The sequence below is a fragment of the Heterodontus francisci genome, chromosome 19 (assembly GCF_036365525.1).
Source record: "Heterodontus francisci isolate sHetFra1 chromosome 19, sHetFra1.hap1, whole genome shotgun sequence".
Taxonomy (NCBI): domain Eukaryota; kingdom Metazoa; phylum Chordata; class Chondrichthyes; order Heterodontiformes; family Heterodontidae; genus Heterodontus; species Heterodontus francisci.
Genome location: NC_090389.1, coordinates 90370696 through 90395150, shown reverse-complemented (window position 1 = coordinate 90395150; position 24455 = coordinate 90370696). Strand labels below are relative to the sequence as shown.

Genomic DNA, 24455 nt, shown 5'->3' with positions numbered 1-24455 from the left:
CTGGAATCCTTACCCTGACACAACAGCCCAGGGTTTCCCCAGTAACCTTCCTTGCACTCGGAGCAGGTCCGACCTCCGAATCCTGGGCGACACTTGCACTGGCCTGTGAACTGTGAGAAAAGCAACATAAACAGGAATCAGCAACATGGACAATTCAAGGAGACAGTCAGCATAAAAGGGTGCGGGGGGTGGGCGGTTGCCGGAGGGGAGGTTCAGGAATCTGAGCACAGCAATCAACGCCGGGGCCATTGGCAGCAATTCTTTCACTGGCGAAACATGCTTCTCCCTGCTATTCAAACTGAGTTGTTAACCTGCTTTAAACAGGTTAACCCTGCAGAGAAGAGGCAATTTCAACCCAGTCAGGTGGGGCGGGGGCAGTTAAAACCACCCTGAATTCAGAAGGGATCAAGTGTGGCTCATTGGGTAGCTCGCTAGCCTTGGAGTCAATGGTCTCAGATGACATCCCGCTCCAGAGACTTGAGCCCCAGAATCCAGGCTGACACTGCAGTGCAGTACTGAGGGAGCGCCGTCCGGTCAGAGGCACTGTCTTTCGGATGAGATGTTAAACTGAGGCCCCAACTGCCCTCTCAAGTGGGTGTAAAACATCCCTCTGCCCCTGTTGGAACAAGAGCTGGGAGATCCCCCAGTGACCTGGCCAAGTCTTCTTTTACTCGCCAACTTCTTGCTTGGGCTTTGAAATCAGCAGAGGCTGGAGATGGAACCTGGGCCAATCCAGTGCCAGGAAGCTGAGGCACAAATAATGTTTCCAACATACTGCAAATTGACATAAAATTCACCACCAGGGAAATTCAAGTGTCTAGGTGCAGTTGGACCAGTGTAGAGGGAACTTTACTCTGTATCTAACCCCGTGCTGTACCTGTCCTGGGAGTGTTTGATGGGACAGTGTAGAGGGAGCTTTACTCTGTATCTAACCCCGTTTTTTTTTTCCAAGGTGGCCTTTATACCCCAGGCCCCTTTTATATATTTTATGTCGAGGGGGCCTTTATTCCTCAGGCCCCCTTTATCAACATACTTATATTTTAAAAAATAACTTTATTAAAACCAGAAATAAACAAAACTGAAATTAAAATGCCATTTTCGGCGTCGACAATGCACTCCAGTCCCTGCGGTGCCCACCGGTCGCGGAAGGCCTCAAGCGTACCGGTGGACACCGCTTGCTCCTTCTCCAGGGACACCCGGGCGCGAACGTAACCGCAGATGAGGGGCAGGCAATCGGGGAGGACGGACCCCCCGACGGCCCGCAACCTGGACCTGTGAATTGCCACCTTGGCCAGGCCCAGGAGCAGACCGACGAGGAGATCCTCCTCCCGGCCCATGCCCTCATCTAACCCCGTTTTTTTTTTTTGCTGTACCTGTCCTGGGAATGTTAGATACTGACACTGGGCTGTATGACAATCATAAACAAGATGAATTTTATAATTTCTGATGAGAAACAGATGATTGGGAATATTTACCATGTTGCAGAGCAGAGTGAGTGAATGTTCCGGATTACACCCGCAGGGCTCACAGCCTTGGAAACTGCCGAAGTTCCAGTAATAAGGACCGCACTGGTCACAGTTGATTCCGATGACATTCTCCCTGCAGGGGCACTGTCCAGTAATTCTGTCACAGTGACAGATGTCCCTGGGATTACACTGGGACTCCAGTGTACCCTGAATGTTACACGTACAGCCTGGAGTGATGGTAAACAGAAAGTTACATTATCTCCTTCAGCTCCACACATACCCACACAATAATCAGTAACAATTCTAATTTCCGTTTTACTAAGAGATTCCTCCACTTCCTCACTGGATGGCATCAATTCCTCACTGCAGTACAGTCCCACTGGTGCTGCCCAACCCAATTAGTACTCTGCCATTTCGCACTCGTACACTGAGATGTGAGCTATTCGACCGTGTGTAGTATAACCACCAAGTCCAGTCCTGTGCACCACCGCTGCCCCCACAAAACTCCTGGTTACTGATCAGTCTGGCTGTATTATTAAATTACAGTTTAATCTGACAATTCACTGTGCAAAAGAAGGCCATTCGGCCCATCGAGCCTGTGCCACTGCTAGCTCTTCAATTGGACCCATCTACTCTAACCCCATTTCTTCATATCCTTTTCTTAGACTTACCTTGGAATCATCCTTTTTACCTGATGTTACAATCTGTGCCTCACTACCGACTTGTACTGAAGCCATCAGCCGTGGCTCAGTGGGTAGCACAAGATCTCAGCTGAGACCCCAATGCACTACTGATGGAGTGCTGCAGTTTTGGAGATGCCATCTTTCAAATGAGATGATAAATCGAGGCCCTGTCTGCCCTCTCAGGCAGACGTAAAGGATCCCATAGCCACTATTTTGAAGTAGAGTAGGGGATTTCTCCCTGGTGTCCTGGCCAATATTTACCCCTCAATCAACACCTAAAATCAGATTATCTGGTCATTTATTTCATTGCTATTCATGGGATCATGCTGTGCACAAATTGGCTGCCATGTTTCCTACATTACAACAGTGACTATACTTCAGAAGTATTTCATTGGCTGTAAAGCATTTGGGACATCCTAAGGATGTGAAAGGTGCTATAGAATTGCAAGTCTTTCTATCTCTAAAGTATTCACTGTTCGAATAACCCATTCTGTGAAAAATAAAACCTAACTGCCCCTTCACTGTGCCTTGGTCTATGTCCAATTCACCCCTCAGAATCTTTCATCATTTTGTAACCCTCTATTGAGTCCCCTTTAACCTTCCCCCCCGATCCTCCCCACCACCAATTCTACAATCCGTTCCTCATTCCATAGTATTTACAACACAGAAACAGGCCATTCGGCCCAACTGGTCCATGCTAGTGTTTATGCTCCGCACGGGCCTCCTCCCAGCCCTCTTCCTTGCACTCTATGAGCATATTCTTCTACTCCTTTCTCCCTTCTGTGTTTATCCAGCTTCCTCTTCAATGCTCCGATAGTATTCACCTCAACCACTCCCTGTGGGAGCGAGTTCCACATTCTCCCCACTCCCTGGGGAAAGAAGTTTCTCCTGAATTCCCCATTGGATTTATTAATGACTATCTTATATTTGTGGTCCCTAGATTTCGACCGCCCACAATTGGAAACATCTTCTCTACATCAACCCCATCGAACACTTTCATACTTAAAGGCCTCTATCAATTCAACGCTCAGCCTTCTCTTTTGTGGAGAAAAGAGCCCCAGCCTATTCAATATTTCCTGTTAGTTATAATCTCTCAGTCTGGTATCATTTGGTATTAATAATGAGTCAGTCCCTCACTATCCCTTCCTTCTCTCCCTGCCCGAGACCCTCTGAACTGTTGATCAGGCTAAAACACAGATCAGCAGAATCTAACCCCTTGCAAAGTCTTGCCCTAACGACAGTAAACACAGAATTACATGGCCCCCTCTCAGCTACAGCCACAGACAGTCCCCCAACCACATACCCCTGGCCCCATACTTACGCCTGCAGTCCTGTTGGAGAGGGTTGCCATAGTAACCGGCCTTGCACTCTCCGCAGTGGGCTCCGTCAGTGTTGTACAGACACTTCAAGCACTGTCCCGTGCGTGGATCACAGGAACCAGGGTCAATCAAGTCAATGTTATTGTTACATTGACACGGCCAGCACCTCCCTCCTGGTACCTCAGGGTTACCATAGTAACCGGGCGCACACATATCACAGCGAGACCCTGCATTGGCGGGAAAGGTAAAGAACACTCAATTTATTGCAAAACATTTTCTCAATACGAATTTGGATAAACAGAGAGTGAGAGAGACAAACATTCACTCCCTCCACCACCGACGCACAGTGGCAGCAGTGTGTACCATCTACAAGATGCACTGCAGCAATGCACCAAGGCTCCTTAGACAGCACCTTCCAAATCCGTGACCTCTACGAACTAGAAGGACAAGGGCAGCAAATACATGGGAACATCACCACCTGCAAGTTCCCCTCCAAGCCACACACCATCCTGACTTGGAACTATATCGCCGTTCCTTCACTGTCGCTGGGTCAAAATCCTGGAACTCCCTTCCTAACAGCACTGTGGGTGTACCTACCCCACATGGACTGCAGTGGTTCAAGAAGGCAGCTCACCACCACCTTCTCAAGGGCAATTAGGAATGGGCAATAAATGTTGGCCGAGCCAGCAAAGCATAGTTGCTCACTGCTAGCCTTGGCTCAGTGGGTAGCTCTCTCTCTCACCTCTGAGTCAGAAGGTTGTGGGTTCAAGTCCCCGCTCCAGAGACTTCAGCAGGCTGACACTTCAGGATGAGATGTTAAACTGAGGCCCCGTCTACCCATGGCAGAGGAAATGTCCGAGCAACATTAGTCTCCCACAAAAACAGAATATCTGGCCATTTAGCTTGTTGGTGTTTTGGGATCTTGCATGTGCAAAAATGGCTGTTGTGGCTTCCTACATTTCAACAGCAACTACACTTGATCGGTTGTAAAGCGAAATCTGAGGTTGTGAACGTTTCTATATAAATGCAAGATCTTTCCTTTGTTGTATGAGCTTTTGAAGAAGGGATGAGAAGGGTGCAAGAGGTCGATGGAAAGTCCCAGACTGTCTGATGATTTTGTCACTGGCGGAGCAGAGCAACGGACACATGGGGTTGAGTATCAGGAAAGGATGTAGGGTTGGAGGGTGCACCACAAGACAGCAGGAGGGAATTGCAAATGGGCACAAGGATTTTCAATTTGATGCACTGGGGCAATGGAGGGCAGACAGGAAAGTGTGTTTTTTCCATGGATTTTGTCGGTATTCACGCAAAGTGTGAATCTTGAACCAGCTGGGCACAGCCTGGAAAATAGATTCACCAAAACTGGCTGTTGGGAATAGGGGTTGCCAACTCTCCAGGATTGCCCTGGAGTCTCCAGAAATGAAAAGTTAGTCTCCAGGATACTGACTGTGAGCAAAAAACTTGGGAGAAAAATGATCCAGACATCAAAGAATTGTGTTTTTAAAACATGATTCTTCAAAAACTTGGTTATGAGAAATAAAAGTACCCAAGATGAGAAAAAGGCAGTTTCACTGACAGTCAGAAATCATCCAAATGGGTAAAAAGAGTGGGTGCACTTTCTGATTGTCCGTGGGGTTGGAGCAATGGGGGAAGTCTCACATAGATGACATGTTGGTGGCCAACGGTGGGAGTGAGGGGGTGGGGTAGTTAGAAGCAGAAGGTCAAGTGATAAAACTTCCAATCTGAGTTAGTAACACAAGCTGGAAAAACACTAGCACTAACGAAACACAAAACCAACATGAAGGCAGAGACTGAACAAATGACGGACACGAGTCCTAGGCCTCTGTCCATCTGGCAGTGAATGCTCAACAGCCAAGGTCAAGTCAGCGAGGGCCAACGCTGGTCAGCAAGGGTCAACAAGGGTCAGCAAAGGTCAGAGAGGGTCAACAAAGAACAGGGAGAGTCTGGGAGGTTCAGGGAGAGTCAGCAAAGGTCAGGGAGAGTCAGCAAGGGTCACAGATCATCAGCGAGGGTCATGAGGGTCAGTGAGGGTCGGTGAGGGTCAGCAGTTTCTGCGAGGGTCAGGGAGAATTGGGGTGGGGGGGTGGGGGTGGTGCTCCCAGGGAGGAGAGAAAGTCTGAGGAATATCCTGAGCCAATCTGGCTTTGACAGGGTGACCAGTGAACACCTGTTTTACAGAATCAGGGTCCTGCGATACAGGCATTCCCTCATAACTCTACCCGTCCACAGCACAAACAATCCATGGGCAGTGCCGAATGCATCCAACATTATTTTCTTGTTTGGCATCGAGTATCTTATATATTTTGCCTGGGATTTTGAAAAACAACAACAGTCAATCAGACAGTGGTTGACTTTAGGAAAGCAATGTGAGGAATGATGAGTCACTCTGTACGGGTTTCACCCAGGAGCCTGGATTTAAATTTCACATTTCCAGACAACGCCACTAGAGAGCGCTGGAGTTCACCATTCTAGTTCTTCACAGAAAGGTCCAGACAGATGTGGAGATACAGTGCCTGAATTTGATGCTGCAGCTTCCAGACTGCTCCAGAAAAGCTTCAACAGTGATAAAAAAAAAGTTCCAAAATCACAGGAGAATTACGGATGAGGAGGCCCATTCAGCCCATGTTATCCTGACTTTAACACTGCAACATCCATTTGCTTCTTTAGCTCCTCACTGCATCACCTCCAGCTTTTCAATACCCTCCCTACTTAACCTGGTGTAGGGAGAAGCATTATAAAGTTTGCAGATGATATGAAACTTGGCCAACGTAATGGATAATGATGAGGACAGTTATAGGCTTCAGGATGGTGACACGGGAAGATGGAGTTCAATGCAGAGAAGTGTGAATTGTTGTACTTTTGGAGGACTAATATGGAAAGACAATGTACTATAAATAGCATGATTTTGAAAATTGTAGGTGTGCAGTGAGACCTTGGTGCCCTTACACAAATCATTAAAGGTGGCAGAGCAAGGCAAACAGAAATAAAAGCAAAGAGATTACACTTGAACTTTCGAAATCACTGGGGTTAGGCCTCAGCTGGAGTATTGTGGACAATTCTGGACATTAAGAAAGATGTAAAGGCCTTAGAAAGGGTACAGAGGAAGTTTACCAGGATGTTACTGGGAATGAGGGACTTCTGTTAGGTGGAGAGTTTGGAAAAGCTCGGATTGTTCTCCTTGGAACAGAGAATGTTAAGAGGTGACCGAATAGAGGTTTTCAAGATAGAGAGGTTTTGACAGAGTAGATAGAGAAAAACTATTCCCTCTGGAGAGTGGGTCAATTAACAGAGGCCATGGATTCAAAACCATTGGAGGGGAGACGAGGAGTAATGTTTTCACTTAGATGGTTGTCAGGATCTGGAATGCTCGACCTGACTCGGTGGTGGAAGCTGATTCCATCAATAATTTTAAAAGGCAGTTGGACAGGTGCTGGAGGATGAGGAAATTACTGTGTTCTGGACATAAAACGGGGGGATGTGGGACTAAGCACAGCTGCTCTTTCAAAGAGCCAGCACAGGCACAAGGGGCTAAATGGCCTCCTTCTGTGTTATAAGTTTCTATGATTGTATGACTCTATGAATCCTCAGTACTCACAGTGGTCTGACCAGAGCCCTGTACCACTATCTCCTCGGACTTGTATTCCACTGCTTGGATTATATGGTTAAACACACTATTGGGTTAATTGCTTGCTGCTTAACATTCATAGAATCTTATAGCACAGAAAGACTCCATTTGGCCCAGTGTACATGTGCCAGCTCTTTGAAAGAGCTATCCAATTGGTCCCATTCCCCCTGCTATTTTCCCCATCAAGTATTTATCCCATTCCCTTTTGAAAGTTACTATTGAATCTGCTTCCACCGCCTTTTCAGACAGCACATTCCAGATCACAACAATTCACTGCCTGAAGTTTCTTTCTCCTCTTGGTGCCTGTGGTTCTTATTCCAGTTACCCTTCCATTACCATGGGAGAAATGTGAGAATGAGAGTTTAACTTACCTCTGTAACCCGTTTTACAGTAACACACAATTTGATTTGAGTTGAGGTCAGCGTGACACGAGACTCCATGGTAGTGGTCACCTCCCGGATAATCTGGACATGGACAGGGACGGCACTGCTCTCCAGACCCCAGAACTGGGTCTCCATAGTAACCATCAGAACATCTGTGTGAAGTCACATGTTAACATAAAAGCTTTCATCAAAAAATAGGTGCTGGAAAGACCACAACCACTTCAGGCTATTTTGAAATTACTTACTGTTATATATGTATATATTGTTATACTATCTGTAAAGTGTGAGGAACGAATTAGCTAGGAACTAGTTGTTATGTGTAAGTGCTCCAGTAGGGGGCCACATTCAAGGCTGCACTGGGGAGTTATGTTATATGTAACACAAGAATCCAGTTCGACAGTACAAAGCATGCTGCTGCAATAAACAAGCCTGACTCCAGCCTTTTCCAAGATTAAAATATGATTCTTTCCAACATCTGTGAACCAGAAACAGCATAAAGATGAAACACTTAAATTGGTTGGTTGCTTCACACTAGGCAAATGCAATGTAATAAACTGAAAACTGTTTATGAGCTGAAAATTGTCATCACAATTTGCAGTGAATCTCACACAGGGATAATGCTACAACATTACAACACGTAGAGTACTGTGTCTAGTTTTGCCTGTTTGCTCTCTCAGGTGGATGTAAAAGATCCAACGGCACTATTTCAAACCAGAGAAGGTGAGGATGTAGAAGCAGTTTGGGTAGAGATGAGAAATCATAAAAGCAAGAAGTCACTTATGGGAGTGGTCAGGCCACCTAAGATTAACCACACTGTAGAACGGGGTATAAAGAAAGAAGTTATGGCAGCTTGTCAGAAAGCTACAGTAATAATTATGGGGGATTTTAACCTACACAGAGTCTGGAAAAATCAGATGGGCAGAGTTAGCCTAGATGAGGAGTACATAGAATGTTTTCGGGATAATTTCTTGGAACAATACGTTCTGGAGCCAAACAGAGAGCAGGCTAGACTAAACCTGGTATTGTGCAACGAGATAGGATTAATTAATGAGCTCATAGTCAAGGTGCCCCGACGTAGCAGCGATCATAATATGATTGAATTTTACATTCAGTTTGAGGGAGAGAAGAGTGGGTCCAAGACTAGTATTTTAAACTTAAATAAGGGCAATTATGAGGGCATGAAAGCAGAGCTAGCTAAAGTGAACTGGCAAATTAAGTTAAGGAATAGGTCAATAGAGATGCAGTGGCAGACATTTAAGGGGATATTTCAGAATACACAGAATAGATACATTTCAATGAGTAAGAAAAATTCCAAGGGTGGGAACCGCCATCCGTAGTTAACTAAAACAGTTAAAGATAGTATCAAACTTAAAGAAAAAGTCTATAATTGCACAAAGATGGGAGACAGGTCAAAAGATTGGACAGAATATATAAAACAGCAAAGAATGACTAAAAGATTGATCAGGAAGGTAAAATTAGAGTACGAGAGAAAGCTAGCTAGAAATATAAAGACAGATAGTAAGAGTTTCTATAGATATTTAAAAAGAAAAGAGTTAACAAAGTAACCATTGATCCTATAGAAAGTGAGTCTAGGGAATTAATAATGGATAATAAGGAGATGGCAGATGAACTGAACAGATATTTTGCATCGGTCTTCACTATTGAGGATACAAGTAACATCCCAGTATTAGCTGTAAATCAGGAAATGGAAGGGAGGGAGGAACTCAAGAAAATTACAATCACCAGGGAAGAGGTACTGAACAAATTGTTGGAGCTGCGGGCTGACAAGTCCCCGGGTCCTGATGGACTTCATCCTAGGGTGTTAAAAGAAGTGGCCAGTGAGATAGTTGATGTGTTGGTTTTAATTTTCCAAAATTCCCTACATTCGGGGAAAGTTCCGTTTAGAGCATGGCTACCTGACCCGAACCCGACGGGACCCGACAACATGTTTTGGGTTCGGGTCAGGTCGGGTCACTCTTCTGGGTCCGGCATTCGGGCTATGGTTGGGTCGGGCCAGGTCGGACACAGTGGCACTGCTGCCTTTTGGTCAGGGAGGGAAAGGGAAGTAAGAGTAAGTGTCATTAATTTCCGGTAGTCGAGTTGGGTCGGGTCAGGTCGGGTCAGGCGTGGGGAAAAACCAAAGGACTTGGGCCTGGGTCAGGTTCGGGTTAGATGTGGTCGGGTTGGGCCCAGGTCGGGTTTAAATTATATTCCCCAGCAGGCCTTTAGTTCCGTTAGATTGGAAAATAGCGAATGTAACTAATTTATTCAAAAAGGGAGGGAGACAGAAAGCAAGAAACTACAGGCCAGTTAGCTTAACATCTGTCTTAGGGAAAATGTTAGAAGCTATTATTAAAGACGTTATAGCAGGGCATTTAGAAAAATTTGAGGTAATCAGGCAGAGTCAACATGGTTTTGTGAAAGGGAAATCATGTTTAACCAATTTATTGGAGTTCTTTGAGGGAGTTATATGTGCTGTGGATAAAGGGGAACTGGTGGATGTATTGTACTTAGATTTCCAGAATGCATTTGATAAGGTGCCACATCAAAGGTTATTGCAGAAAATAAAAGTTTATGGTGTAGGGGGTAACATATTAGCATGGATAGAAGATTGGCTAGCTAACAGGAAATAGAGAGTAGGCATAAATGGGTCATTTTCTGGTTGGCAAGATGTAACGAGTGGTTTGCCACAGGGATCTGTGCTGGGGCCTCAACTTTTTACAATTTATATAAATAACTTAGATGAAGGGACTGAAGATATGGTTGCTAAATTTGCTGATGACACAAAGATAGGTAGGAAAGTAACTTGTGAAGAGGACATAAGAGGGCTACAAATGGATACAGATAGGTTAAGTGAGTGGGCAAAGACCTGGCAAATGGAGTATAATGTGGGAAAGTGGGAAATTGTCCACTTTGGCAGGAAGAATAAAAAAAGAAGCATATTATCTAAATGGTGAGAGATTGCAGAGCTCTGAGATGCAGAGGGATCTGGGTGTCCTAGTGCATGAATCACAAAAGGTTAGTACGCAGGTACAGAAAGTAATTAGGAAAGCTAATAGAATGTTATCGTTTATTGTGAGGGGAATTGAATACAAAAGTAGGGAGGTTATGCTTCAGCTATACAGGGCAATGGTGAAACCACATCTGGAGTACTGTGTACAGTATTGGTCTCCTTATTTAAGGAAGGATGTAAATGCATTGGAGGCAGTACAGAGAAGGTTTACTAGACTAATACCTGGAATGGGTGGGTTGTCTTACGAGGAACGATTGGACAGGCTAGGCTTGTATCCGCTGGAGTTTAGAAGAGTAAGAGGTGACTTGATTGAAATATATAAGATCCTGAGGGGTCTTGACAGGGTGGATGTGGAAAAGATGTTTCCCCTTGTGGGGGAATCTAGAACTAGGGGTCACTGTTTAAAATTAAGGGGTCGCCCATTTAAGACAGAGATGAGGAGAAATTATTTCTCTCAGAGGGTCGTGAGTCTTTGGAACTCTCTTCCTCAAAAGGCAGTGGAAGCAGTGTCTGAATATTTTTAAGGCAGAGGTAGATAGATTCTTGATAAGCAAGGGGGTGAAAGGTGATGGGCGGGGGGGGGGGGGTAGGTGGAAATGTGGAGTAATCAGTTCAGCCATGAACTTATTGAACGGCGGAGAAGGCTCGAAGGGCCGAGTGGCCTACTCCTGCTGCTGATTCATATGTTCGTTTGTATGTTTGTATATTCTCCCCAGTGTCCTGGGCCAATATCTAAACCTCAAACAACATCACTAAAAAAACAGATGATCTGGTCATTAGCACATTGCTGTTTGTGGGATCTTGCTGTGTGCAAATTGGCTGCCATGTTTCCTACATTACGGCAGTTACTGCACTTAAAATTACTTAAGCAAAATCTGCCGATGCTGGAAATCCGAAATTAAAACAGAAAGTGCTGGAAATACATGGGAGGTCTGGCAACGTCTCTGGAGAGCAACGCTAACTCTGTTTCTCTCTCCACAGATGCTGCCAGACCTCCTGGGTATATCTAGCATTTTCTGTTTTTGTTACTTAAAAAGTACGTCATTGGCTGTAAAGTGCTTTGGAATGTCCTGAGGTTGTGAAAGGTGCTATATAAATGCAAGTCTTTCTATTCCTTTTCATATTCTACTGATGACCTTCAATTTGTGGCCTTTTGTTACCCGAGCCCAATTCTTGATGGTTTTGAACCCCTCACAGAAAGGTAGCGGCCAATTTGTGCACAGCAAGATTCCACAAATAGCAATGTGATAATGATCAGTTAAATTGCTTTTTAGTGATGTTGATTTTATTGAAGGGAGAAGTTATCAGAATTTCATTATGAAGAGGGGGTCTTTGGAAGTGAGATCCCTGACCATTAGCCAGGATTGAAATTGCAATGGCACAATTCCCATTTTCTGGATAATTAATGGACACTGCAGGACCCAATAGATGATGTGGCCTTGCAAGTGTTTAATCTGCATCAGCACTGTGTGCACTCGTTATTGTCTAGGAAGACCTGTAGTCACCTAAGTTGCTCACTTGAAACAGATGTCTGGACCATTGCTTATGCAAATCAGAGATCTAACACCTGTGTTAGGTGTTACTAAGTCACTGTCGTGCATTCGTGAGGCAGAGGACTACGTGGATAGCACGTTTAGGGAGGTGTCACACCGCAGGTTAGAAGCATGCAGGCAGAGGGAATGGGTGACATACTCAATGACTGAGCTTCCACAGCCCTCTGGAGTAGAGAATTCCAAAGATTCACAAAGAAATTTCTCCTCATCTCCGTCCTAAGTGGCTTCTCCCTTATTTTGAAATTGTGTCCCCTGGTTCTAGACCCCCCAACCAGGGAAAACATCTTAGCTGCATCTATCCTGTCTATCCCTTTAAGTATTTTGTAGGATTTGGATGTGGTGACCAAATGTAATGGCTGGAATTTTACGCTGGGCGGACGGGAGCTGGAGTCCGACGTAAATGTTGGTGCCGAACCCGCTCCCGCCCAGCCTGGGGATCCGTCCCGTATTTTACAGATCCCCAGGCTTTAATTGGCTCGAGGAGGGACTTCCACCCACTTGAGGGAGGAGGTCCCGCCTCAGTGAGCTGCCGGCCAATCAGCGGGCCGGCAACTCTTACAGCAGCACCACCGGGAGCGGTGGCCACTGCTGGGACTGCAGCCCAGCCGACTGAGGAGGATACCAAGGAGCCGGGACTGAAGGCAAGTTTGGGTTGCCTCATCAGGGGAATTGGTCGTGCCCTGGTGAGGCTAGGGTGGTCGTTTGGGGGGAGGGGGGCGACTTGGATCCCGGGGTTGGGTTGGGAGGTGGGGGCGGCCCTCAATTGGGCACCCTGGCAGCTATAGCTGGGCGGCCTTTCACGTCCCCGGCACACCCGCTTGCCACGGGTAAAATACCTGTGGAGGTGGGCGAGGGCCCTTATGTGGCCACTTAAGGGTCTTGATTGGCCTCGGGTGGGCGGGCCGCTTCTCACCCCCCGCACCCCTGCCTGACCTCCGTAAACTTGGTCGGAGGCGGAATTGGGCGGTTAGGCCTCCCGGAGCCTCCCGCTCAATGTTATGCCGCCCCCACGCCACCATCCGACAAGCTGAGGCAGTGTAAAATTCTGGCCAATATTTCCAAGTTCACGGATGACACATAACTAGGTGGGAATGTGCGTTGTGAGGAAGACGCCACGTGGCTTCAAGGGGATTTGGACAGACCTACTGAGTGGGAAACAACATGGCAGATGGAATATAATGTGGAAAAATGTGAGGTTATCCACTTTGGTAAGAGGAATAAATGTGCAGAGTATTTCTTAAATGGTAAGAGATTAGAAAGTGTAGATGTACAAAGGGACCTGGGTGTCCTTGTCAATAAGTCACTGAAAGCTAACATGCAGGTGCAGCAAGCAATTAAGAAGGCTAATGGTATGTTAGCCTTTATCACAAGAGGATTTGAGTACAGGAGTAGTGAAGTCTTGCTTCAATTGTATAGAATCTTAGTTAGACCCCACCTGCAGTACTGTGTGCAGTTTTGGTCCCCTTACCTTAGGAAGGATATTATTGCCATTGAGGGAGTGCAACGAAGGTTCACCAGACTTGTTCCCGGGATGGTGGGACTGTCCTATGAAGAGAGATTGGGGAAACTGGGCCTGTATTCTCTAGAGTTTCGAAGAATGAGAGGTGATCACATTGAAACCTAGAAAATACTTAAAGGGATGGACAGGGTAGATGCAGCTATGATGTTTCCCCCTGGTTGGGGGGTCTAGAACCAGGGGACACAATTTCAAAATAAGGGGGAAGCCACTTAGGACAGAGATGAGGAGAAATGTTTTTACTCAGAAGGTTGTGAATCTTTGGAATTCTCCACCCCAGAGGGCTGTGGAAGCTCAGTCATTGAGTATGTTTAAAGCAGAGATTGAGAGATTTCTAAACACAAATGACAGAAAGGGAAATGTTCCTATGTTCAAGCCCCACTGTGACATTGGATTGTGACTGGCTGAATTTCCGATCCATTGAAGAGAGACAGGCTTTTGAGGCCCCAATGCATTGTTCCTGTTCCTCAATGTTTCAGTGTTCTGAAAACTAAAGTGTCAACATCAAGAAGAAAATCTGTACCCAGCCTTGGTGTAGGCGACTGACCTCTCGCAGTTGTGTCCAAATGTGTTGTCCCTACAGCTCAGACACGCCCCTGTTTGGGTGTCGCACTCCTCCGAGTGTCCATTGCATTGGCATGGTTGGCAGTTTGGGAAGCCCCAGTGCTGTGGGTAACACTGGTTGCACTGGCGACCACTTGCCCCTGATCGGCACTGACATTGACCACTGGTCTGGTCACACATGCTGTGGATCGATCCTTCAGGGCTGCAGCTACAAGCTGTGGGAGGGAAGGCAAGAATGTCAGTAAACCTTCATCAATAGACCATTCAGGCAACTGCAGCCCTCCTCAGCCTCTTGTAAATGGATAATTACAACAACTTGGATCAAATAGCATACAAGAGCTGAATTACACATTATAATCCAGTAACTTATTCCTTATACATGCCAGGTACACTCTCCCTCATCCTGGACTCTACCCACTCATTTCATCCCCACCCTACAGCCCATGTCCACTCTCCCCTATCCCATGACTCTGCTCACTCAAGAAAAGTAATTTACTTCCTCACTTGAAGCTGATTATTTTAACTCTGTGTCACATCATTCTTTTTTATTCATTCTAGGGATGTGGGCAATCCCTAGTTACCCTGAGAAGGTGATGGTGAGCCTTCTTGAACCACTGGTTTGATTGGCACTTGCTTCAGAGGGCAGTTAAGAGTCAATCATGTTGGTGTGGGGACTGGAGTCACATATAGGCCAGACCACGTCAGGACAGCCGATCTCCTTCCCTAAAGAGATACTGGTGAACCAGTTGGGTTTTTCCAACAATCCAACAGCTTCATGGTCACTTTTACTGATCCCAGCTTTTTACTGTGAGAACTTTAAAACGGAATTTAAATTGTCAATCAGCCCATGATGTGAACTGAACTCAGTTCTCTGTTATTGATCCATCATACCACAGTTCCTGTCAAATATTGTACTGTCATCGACATCATGGATACACACTGCCCCCTCAACATTTTAAAGACTTGGATTATATACGCTTTTCAAACATTTTACCCCATTCTATGAACACAAACCTGATATAATCACCACGGGTTCTTATTCCGCGAGCTGCAGATACAGGGGGGAATTTTATGCTGGCAGCAGGGGTCCTGATGTCGGTGAAACCGATGCCGAGATCCCTGTGTCGCCTCTTTTCCAGAAGGCCGCAGGATTTAGTGCCAATCAGACACTAAAGTGGACAGCGGTGGGTCTTCCACAGGATCAAGGACTCCATTGCCAGAAGTCCTGTCCTTGCAGAGCTGTCGGCCAATCAGAGGTGGTGACTGCTGCTGGAGGAGCACCCACCAGAGGCCCCGGAGTGGTGCTGGAACCAGCCTTAATGTAGGACATGGTGAGAGGAGTCTCGCGGGGTGGAGGTCGCAGGGGAGGGGAACGTCGGCAGTAAGGGCAAGGGTGTGCCCTCAACAGGTCACCCCTTCCTGATGCCAGGTCCCTCATTCAGACAGTAAGTATCTATGAACGAGGCCCCCCCCTAACCCCCACCGCCCTGGAGTTGGAAGCAGTCACACAGCTTTTTCGCCAGGCTTCCCGTGCGGTGACAGGGCCGCCCGCCGCATGGCTAATTGCGGCTGCGGCAGGATGAGGCCCTTAGTTGGAGGTTAATTACCTTGTTAAGGGCCTCAGTTGGAGGCGGGGTGGGTAGGCCGTTCTTAGGCCTTCCTGACCCGGATTAAATTTCGATGAAGGCAGGATGGTGGTGAGAGCATAGGATTCTACCCACAGTCACTCCTTGATCTCTGCTCAGAGATCTTCATCTAATCAACAACAATGTGCATTTATATAGTGCCTTTAACAGAGTAAAAACACAAAAAATAAAACTTACGAGAGCAGCCATTGGGCCCAAAGCCGTAGTAGCCCGGAGCACATTGGTCACAGCGTTGACCAATCACATTACTCTTACATTGACATTGTCCTCCAATCTTCTCACACACTGAGCTGATGGAACCCTGTGGGTCACACTGGCAAGCTGGAGAGTCCAAAATAAGAGAACAGATACATCAGCAACAAAATACTGTCAACAGCCAACATCAGGAATTTTCCAGAACAAGGAAGGTCCATTACACACAACAAGCTTTCACACTTTTTTCATTCATTTACAGGATGTGAGCTTCGCTGGCAAGGCCATCATTCATTGGCCATACCTAATTGCCATTGAGAAGGTGCTGGTGAGCTGCCTTCTTGAATACAACCGAGTGTCTTGCTAGGTCATTTCAGAGGCAGTTAAAAATCAACCGCATTGCTGTGGGTCTGGAGTGATATGTAAGCCAGACCAGGTAAGGACAGCAGATTTCCTTCCCTAAAGGACATTAGTGAACCAGATGGGTTTTCACAACAATTGATAATGGTTTCATGGTCACCATGAGGAGAAAAGCCTTAGATTACAGGACAACATAGATGGGCTGGTAAGATGGGTGGAGCAGTGGCAGATGGAGTTTAATCCTGAGAAGTGTGAGGTGATGCATTTTGGGAGGACTAACAAGGCAAGGGAATATACAATGGATGGTAGGACCCTAGGAAGTACAGAGGGTCAGAGGTGTACCTGTTCATAGATCACTGAAGGCAGCAGCACAGGTAGATAAGGTGGTTAGGAAGGCATATGGGATACTTGCCTTTATTAGCCGAGGCATAGAATATAAGAGCAGGGAGGTTATGATGGAGCTGTATAAAATGCTAGTTAGGCCACAGCTGGAGTACTGTGTACAGTTCTGGGCACCACACTATAGGAAGGATGTGATTGCACTGGAGAGGGTGCAGAGGAGATTCACCAGGATGTTGCCTGGACTGGAGCATTTCAGCTATGAAGAGAGACTGAAAAGGCTAGGGTTGTTTTCTTTAGAACAGAGAAAGATGAGGGGGGCATGATCGAGGTGTACAAAATTATGAGGGGCATTGATAGGTTAGATAGGAAGAGAATTTTTCCCTTAGCGGAGGGGTCAATAACCAGAGGGCATAGATTTAAGGTAATGGGCAGGAGGTTTAGAGGGGTTTTGAGGAAAAAAAATTTCACCCAGAGGGTGGTTGGAATCTGGAACGCACTGCCTGAAGAGGTGGTGTGGCAGGAACCCTCACAACATTTAAGAAGTATTTAGAAAAGTACCAAAGCATACAAGGCTACGGGCCAAGTGCTGGAAAATGGGACTAGAATAGTTAGGTGCTTGATGGCCGGCACAGACACGATGGGCCGAAGGGCCTGTTTCTGTGCTGTATAACTCTATGACTCTATTACCGAGCCTAGCTTTTTATTCCAGATTTATTTAACTGAATTTATATTCGCCAGCAACCATGGTGGGATTTGAACTCATGTTGCCAGATCATCAGTCCATGCCTTTGGATCACTGGTCCAGTAAGATTACCACTATGTTACTGTACCCACATGTTATTAATCTCTCCTCAATCTAGTAACATCTATGTCATGCACTTTGGTAGGAAGAATCAAAAGACAGACTATTATTTAAATGGAGAGAGACTCCAAAAAAGTGCAGCACAGAGGGATCTGGGTGTTCTTGTGCATGAAACACAAAAAGTTAGCATGCAGGTGGAGCAAGTAGTTAAGAGGACAAATGGAATTTTGGCCTTTATTGCTCGAGGGTTGGAGTTTAAAAATAGGGAAGTCTTGTTACAACTGTACAGGGTGTTGGTGAGGCCGCACCTGGAGTACTGTGTACAGTTTTGGTCCCTGTGTTTAAGAAAGGATATACTGACATTGGAAGCAGTTCAAAAGAGATTCACTAGGCTGATTCCTGGGATAAAGGGGTTGACCTATCAAGAACGGCTAAACAGGTTAGGCCTTTATTCATTAGAGTTTAGAAGAATGAGAGGTGATCTCATTGAAACGTACAAGGTTCTGAGGGGGCTTGACAGGGTAAATGTTGAGAAGATGTTTCCACTAGTGGGGGAATCTTGAACTAGGGGACATAGTTACAGAATAAGGGGGCACTCATTTAAAACTGAGATGCCAAGGAATTGCTTCTCTCAGAGGGTAGTGAATGTCTGGAGTTCTCTACCTCAGAGAGTTGTGGAGGCTAGATCACTAAATGTATTTAAGGAGGAGGTGGATAGATTTTTGAAATCTCGGGGAGTCGAGGGATATGCGGTGCAGGCCCAAAAGAGGGGTTGAGGCCTGGGACAGATCAGCCATGATCTTATTGAATGGCGGGGCAGCATTGAGGGGCCGAATGGCTGACTCCTGCTCCTATTTTTTATGTTCTTATGTTCATCCAAATATCTCTTGGTTCCTCACCCTAACCCAATGTCCACTTTTCCTGCTGGCTGATTCCCCTTGACTTCCTTCCTCACTCTTCGTACATTTGTTAGTTGCAGTAGTTCTTTGATTGGGTGAGACTCCCAATCTATGGCACATATTTTTCTCTGGGGCCCCTCCTTGGATCAGAGAGTTTCCCCAGGGAATAGACACACAAGCCAGTAAGATGGCAGACACAGAATCCAAAGGAGGATAATTTTAACCCAACCTGCCAGGTGTAAACCTGAACTCACCCGCTTCCCAAACACTGGGTAAGACTATAATAACCCCTCCGGCCCTCCCTATTGGTGTAATGTCCCTGCATTGGGGCAAGGTGGAGGAATTGGTTCAGCTTCGTCTCCTGATAACTGGTCACGTACCCCAGCCGCTGGCTGTCCTTAAACTGCTGCCATTGTTTATTTTTAAGAGGTTTGGTAATGAGGAAGTGTTGGCCCTTTGAGAAGGGGAGAGCCAATAGGAGGAGAGGTCAATACGGATCCCATTCCGAATGGGCACCGTGGTTGTGGAGTCACACACAGGCCGGATGTACTTTGAAAAGATGGACTCTGCAGGTTCCTGGCATTCCAGAGTAGATTTCAGGCCGTTAGTTTCCAATAATGTGGATTCTGAATGTAAAAAAGATTCGATTGGGTAGAGACAGGGAAACTATTTCCTCTGGTGGGGGGAGTCCAAAACAAGGGGGCACAACCTTAAAATTAGAGCCAGGCCGTTCAGGGTTGATGTCAGGAAGCACTTCTTCACAGAAAGCGGAGTGGAAATCTGGAACTCTCTCCCCCAAAAAGCTGTTGATGCTGGAGGTCAATTGTAAATGTAAAGACTGAGATCTTTTCTGGGTAAATGTATTGAGGAATTTGGAGCAAAGGCTGGTAAATGGGGTTGGGGTACAGATCAGCTAGGATCTAACCAAGTGGCAGAACAGACTCGTGGGGCTGAATGGCCTCCTCCTGTTCCTCTGGAGTACATTATCTGGGCCGTACAGGGTGGAATGAAGACAGAAAATGCTGGAAATACTCGACAGGTCTGGCAGCATCTGTAGATACCAGATCTACTGAGTATTTTTAGCAATTCTGTCTTTATTTCAGATTTCCAGCATCCACAGTATTTTGTTCTTGTCTTATAGGTTAGTGTTCCATGAGCAATTGCTGTACTTTTCAGTACAAGGATTGAGGAATTCCCCCACTCAGTCCCATCATGAACAGTTGAATTCCTAGTGGGACTGGGAAGACTTTCCGTCAACGGAAAAGGAGTTGAACTCACTGAGCCCTGAGAGACCAAGTCAGTACCAGGGCAAAGATTAGGACATTTCCTGTCCACCAGAGAGAATCCACACAGCTCAGCACCTCACCACAATGGAATAACAACTCTTGGAGATTCTTGGAGCTGAGATGTACAGCTCAGAGCAGCAACAGATCAGACAGCATGACAAAATGCCAACTCCCTGTGCCCAGAATGGAGAGCAAGAAAGAACTTGAATTTCGATAACGCCTTTCTAGACCTCAGGACATCCCAAAGCACTTTGCAGCCAATTAAATACAATTTCAAGTGTAGTCACTGTTGCAATGTAGGAAATGTGGCAGCCAATTTGCGCACAGCAAGCTCGTGCAAACAGCAATGTGATAATGATCAGATAATCTGTTTTAGTGATGTTGGCGGAGGGATAAATATTGGCCCCAGGTCACGGTGGGGGAGAACTCCCCTGCTCTTCTTCAAAAAGTGCCTGTGTGATCTTATATGACCATCTGTGAGGGCAGATGGGGCCTCGGTTTATCGTTTCATACAAAAGACAGCACCTCCAACTGTGCAGAGCTCTCTCAATACTGCACTGGGAGTTTCAGCCTGCAATGTGGGTTCAACTCTCTGGAGTGGGGCTCAAACCCAAGACCTTCTGACTCGGAGGCAAGAAGCTACCCACTGAGCCAAGGCTGATGCGTTAGATTAAGGTGAACTAAGTCATTTAGAAAAACTTCCCCCTCTCCTCATAATAAAACACGGAGGTGAAATTCAAGCAAGAATCAGGATTGAGAAAGAAGATGGGTTTGCACTAATTTCACACATCTATTTCACTCGAAACTGTCACACTTACGTAAGGCCCCGTCGTGCATAATAGCCGAGATGCTGCAGATCAGTCTGACGCACATTTCCGCCAACATTGGCATGCTGGCCATCATGAAGGAGTCCAGACACATGTACCGAACCATCTCCTCACGGTGATGGACTGCAACCGGATCTGTGCCAACAAATCCTGGCAGCTCAGAGTACTTGGGCAACAGAACCAGCTGCAAGGAAAGGGAAACCTTTAACACCAAGTCTGGTGGGAGTCAGTAAAATCTGTTAATTTACCCTCTAAACAACACGCAAAGCATCAAATTTCTTTACACTGACTCCATTCACTGCACAATTGGTTTAAAGCTGCTCTCTCTGGTTAGGCATTGAAGCAAAGCCCATTGATCACAAAAACAACACAGACAATACGTAACAATGCCACAGCATGTTGACAACAAAATTACCAATTTAAAAAGAACTTGCATTTACACATACCCTTCCACAACCTCAGTTTCACAGGTAATGAAGTACTTTCTAAAGTGTAGTCACTGTTATTAATGTGCAAGGCACGCCAGCCACTTTGTGCACAGCAAGCTCCCATAAGCATCAATGTGATATTGACCAGGTAATCTGTTTTAGTGATTGGTTGAGTGATAAATATTGGCCTCAGGACACTGCAAGGGAGCTCCTCTGCTTTTTTTTTCATGGGATGTGGGCGTCGCAGGCAAGGCCAGCATTTGTTGCCCATCCCTAATTGCCCTTGAACTGAGAAGCTTGCTCGGCCACTGCAGAGGGCAGTTAAGAGTCAACCACATTGCTGTGGGTCTGGAGTCACACGTAGGCCAGACCAGGTAAGGACGGCAGATTTCCTTCTCTAAAGGACATTAGTGAACCAGATGGGTTTTTATAACAATCAATGATAGTTTTCACAATCCACTGACCACCTCCAGGAGCTTACCCATTGTCTCTCGAGACAAGGAGGCCAAAGAAGAAGAAGATAGTATCATGGCACCATAACTGAGACTGGCTTTCAATTCCAGATTTTTTTACTAATTGAATGTAAATTCCACCAATTGCCGTGGGATCTTTTATGCCAGACAGGGCTTCAGTTTAACATCTCATCCAAACCAGCATCTCCAACAGTGCAGCACTGGAAGGTCAGCCCACATTATATGCTCAAATCACAGGAGTGGCATCCTTAACCTGTTACCACCCAATTCAGGGGTGAGTGTGCTAACCACTGAACCGAAGCTAACACAAACTAATAGCCTTCCATTCTTACTGGAGTATCATAGAACCATAGAAAAGTTATGGCACAGAAAGAGGCCATTCAGCCCATCTAGTCTGCGCCTGTTGAAAAAACCTGCCGCCCAATCTAATCCCACTTTCCAGCACCTGGTCCATAGCCTTGCAGGTTACAGCACTTCAGCTGTATGTCCAGGTACCTTTTAAATGAGTTGAGGGTTTCTGCCTCCACCACCGATCCTGGCAGCGAATTCCAGACACCCACCACCCTCTGGGTGAAAAGGTTTGTCCTCATGTCCCCTCTAATCCTTCTACCAATCACCTTAAATCTGTGCCCACTGGTAATTGACTTCTCCGCGAGGGGAAACAGGTCCTTCCTGTCTACTCTATCTACAGGATAAGCACTATATTAAAGGTACTATATTAAAGTGGCATCGGTAGTTTGCTGGAGAGTGGAATTAGACTGCAAGGGATATTAAAGGATACAGGATTGAATGGGACAGTGGGATTAGTCTGGGAGGGATATTAAAGGATACAGGGATTGAATGGGACAGTGGGATTAGTCTGGGAGGGATATTAAAGGATACAGGGATTGAATGGGACAGTGGGATTAGACTGGGAGGGATATTAAAGTATACAGGGATTGAATGGGACAGTGGGATTAGTCTGGGAGGGATATTAAAGGATACAGGGATTGAATGGGACAGTGGGATTAGTCTGGGAGGGATATTAAAGGATACTGGGATTGAATGGGACAGTGGGATTAGTCTGGGAGGGATATTAAAGAATACAGGGATTGAATGGGACAGTGGGATTAGACTGGGAGGGATATTAAAGGATACAGGGATTGAGTGGGACAGTGGGATTAGACTGGGAGGGATATTAAAGGATACAGGGATTGAGTGGGACAGTGGGATTAGACTGGGAGGGATATTAAAGGATACAGGGATTGAGTGGGACAGTGGGATTAGACTGGGAGGGATATTAAAGGATACAGGGATTGAGTGGGACAGTGGGATTAGACTGGGAGGGATATTAAAGGATACAGGGATTGAGTGGGACAGTGGGATTAGACTGGGAGGGATATTAAAGGATACAGGGATTGAGTGGGACAATGGGATTAGACTGGGAGGGATATTAAAGGATACAGGGATTGAGTGGGACAGTGGGATTAGTCTGGGAGCAATATTAAAGGATACAGGGATTGAATGGGACAGTGGGATTAGTCTGGGAGAAATATTAAAGGATACAGGGATTGAATGGGACAGTGGGATTAGACTGGGAGGGATATTAAAGGATACAGGGATTGAATGGGACAGTGGGATTAGACTGCAAGGGATATTAGATTAGATTAGATTAGATTAGAGATACAGCACTGAAACAGGCCCTTCGGCCCACCGAGTCTGTGCCGACCATCAACCACCCATTTATACTAATCCTACACTAATCCCATATTCCTACCAAACATCCCCACCTGTCCCTACATTTCCCTACCACCTACCTATACTAGTGACAATTTATAATGGCCAATTAAAGGATACAGGGATTGAATGGGACAGTGGGATTAGACTGGGAGGGATATTAAAGGACACAGGGATTGAGTGGGACAGTGGGATTAGACTGGGAGGGATATTAAGGGATACAGGGATTGAATGGGACAGTGGGAATAGACTGCAAGGGATATTAAAGGATACAGGGATTGAGTGGGACAGTGGGATTAGACTGGGAGGGATATTAAAGGACACAGGGATTGAGTGGGACAGTGGGATTAGACTGGGAGGGATATTAAAGGATAGAGGGATTTACAGTGGGATTAGACTGGATATTAAAGGATACAAGATTGAATGGGACAGTGGGATTAGACTGGGAGGGATATTAAAGGATACAGGGATTGAGTGGGACAATGGGATGAGACTGGGAGGGATATTAAAGGATACAGGGATTGAGTGGGACAATGGGATTAGACTGGGAGGGATATTAAAGGATACAGGGATTGAATGGGACAGTGGGATTAGTCTGGGAGCAATATTAAAGGATACAGGGATTGAATGGGACAGTGGGATTAGTCTGGGAGCAATATTAAAGGATACAGGGATTGAATGGGACAGTGGGATTAGACTGGGAGGGATATTAAAGGACTCAGGGATTGAGTGGGACAGTGGGATCAGACTGGGAGGGATATTAAAGGATACAGGGATTGAATGGGACAATGGGATTAGACTGGGAGGGATATTAAAGGATACAGGGATTGAATGGGACAGTGGGATTAGACTGGGAGGAATATTAAAGGATACAGGGATTGAATGGGACAATGGGATTAGACTGGGAGGGATATTAAAGGATACAGGGATTGAATGGGACAGTGGGATTAGACTGGGAGGGATATTAAAGGATACAGGGATTGAATGGGACAGTGGGATTAGACTGGGAGGGATATTAAAGGATACAGGGATTGAATGGGACAGTGGGATCAGACTGGGAGGGATATTAAAGGATACAGGGATTGAATGGGACAGTGGGATTAGACTGGGAGGAATATTAAAGGATACAGGGATTGAGTGGGACAGTGGGATTAGACTGGGAGGGATATTAAAGGATACAGGGATTGAATGGGACAGTGGGATCAGACTGGGAGGGATATTAAAGGATACAGGGATTGAATGGGACAGTGGGATTAGACTGGGAGGAATATTAAAGGATACAGGGATTGAATGGGACAGTGGGATTAGACTGGGAGGGATATTAAAGGATACAGGGATTGA

At 46.0% G+C, this 24455-nt stretch overlaps 1 protein-coding gene across 3 annotated transcripts in view; it reads right to left on the bottom strand.

The window, feature by feature from the left end:
* The window catches only part of lamb2l (laminin, beta 2-like), a 321168-nt gene that overhangs the window by 64904 nt on the left and 231809 nt on the right, over positions 1–24455 (bottom strand). For all 3 annotated transcript variants that reach the window (XM_068052201.1, XM_068052200.1, XM_068052202.1), the window contains exons 19-25: positions 20489–20681; positions 15967–16110; positions 14127–14358; positions 7486–7649; positions 3471–3695; positions 1476–1693; positions 14–110 (exon numbers count right to left, since the gene is read on the bottom strand). In XM_068052201.1, coding sequence (XP_067908302.1) covers positions 14–110; positions 1476–1693; positions 3471–3695; positions 7486–7649; positions 14127–14358; positions 15967–16110; positions 20489–20681 — 1273 coding nt within the window. The remainder of the gene's footprint in view (positions 1–13; positions 111–1475; positions 1694–3470; positions 3696–7485; positions 7650–14126; positions 14359–15966; positions 16111–20488; positions 20682–24455) is intronic.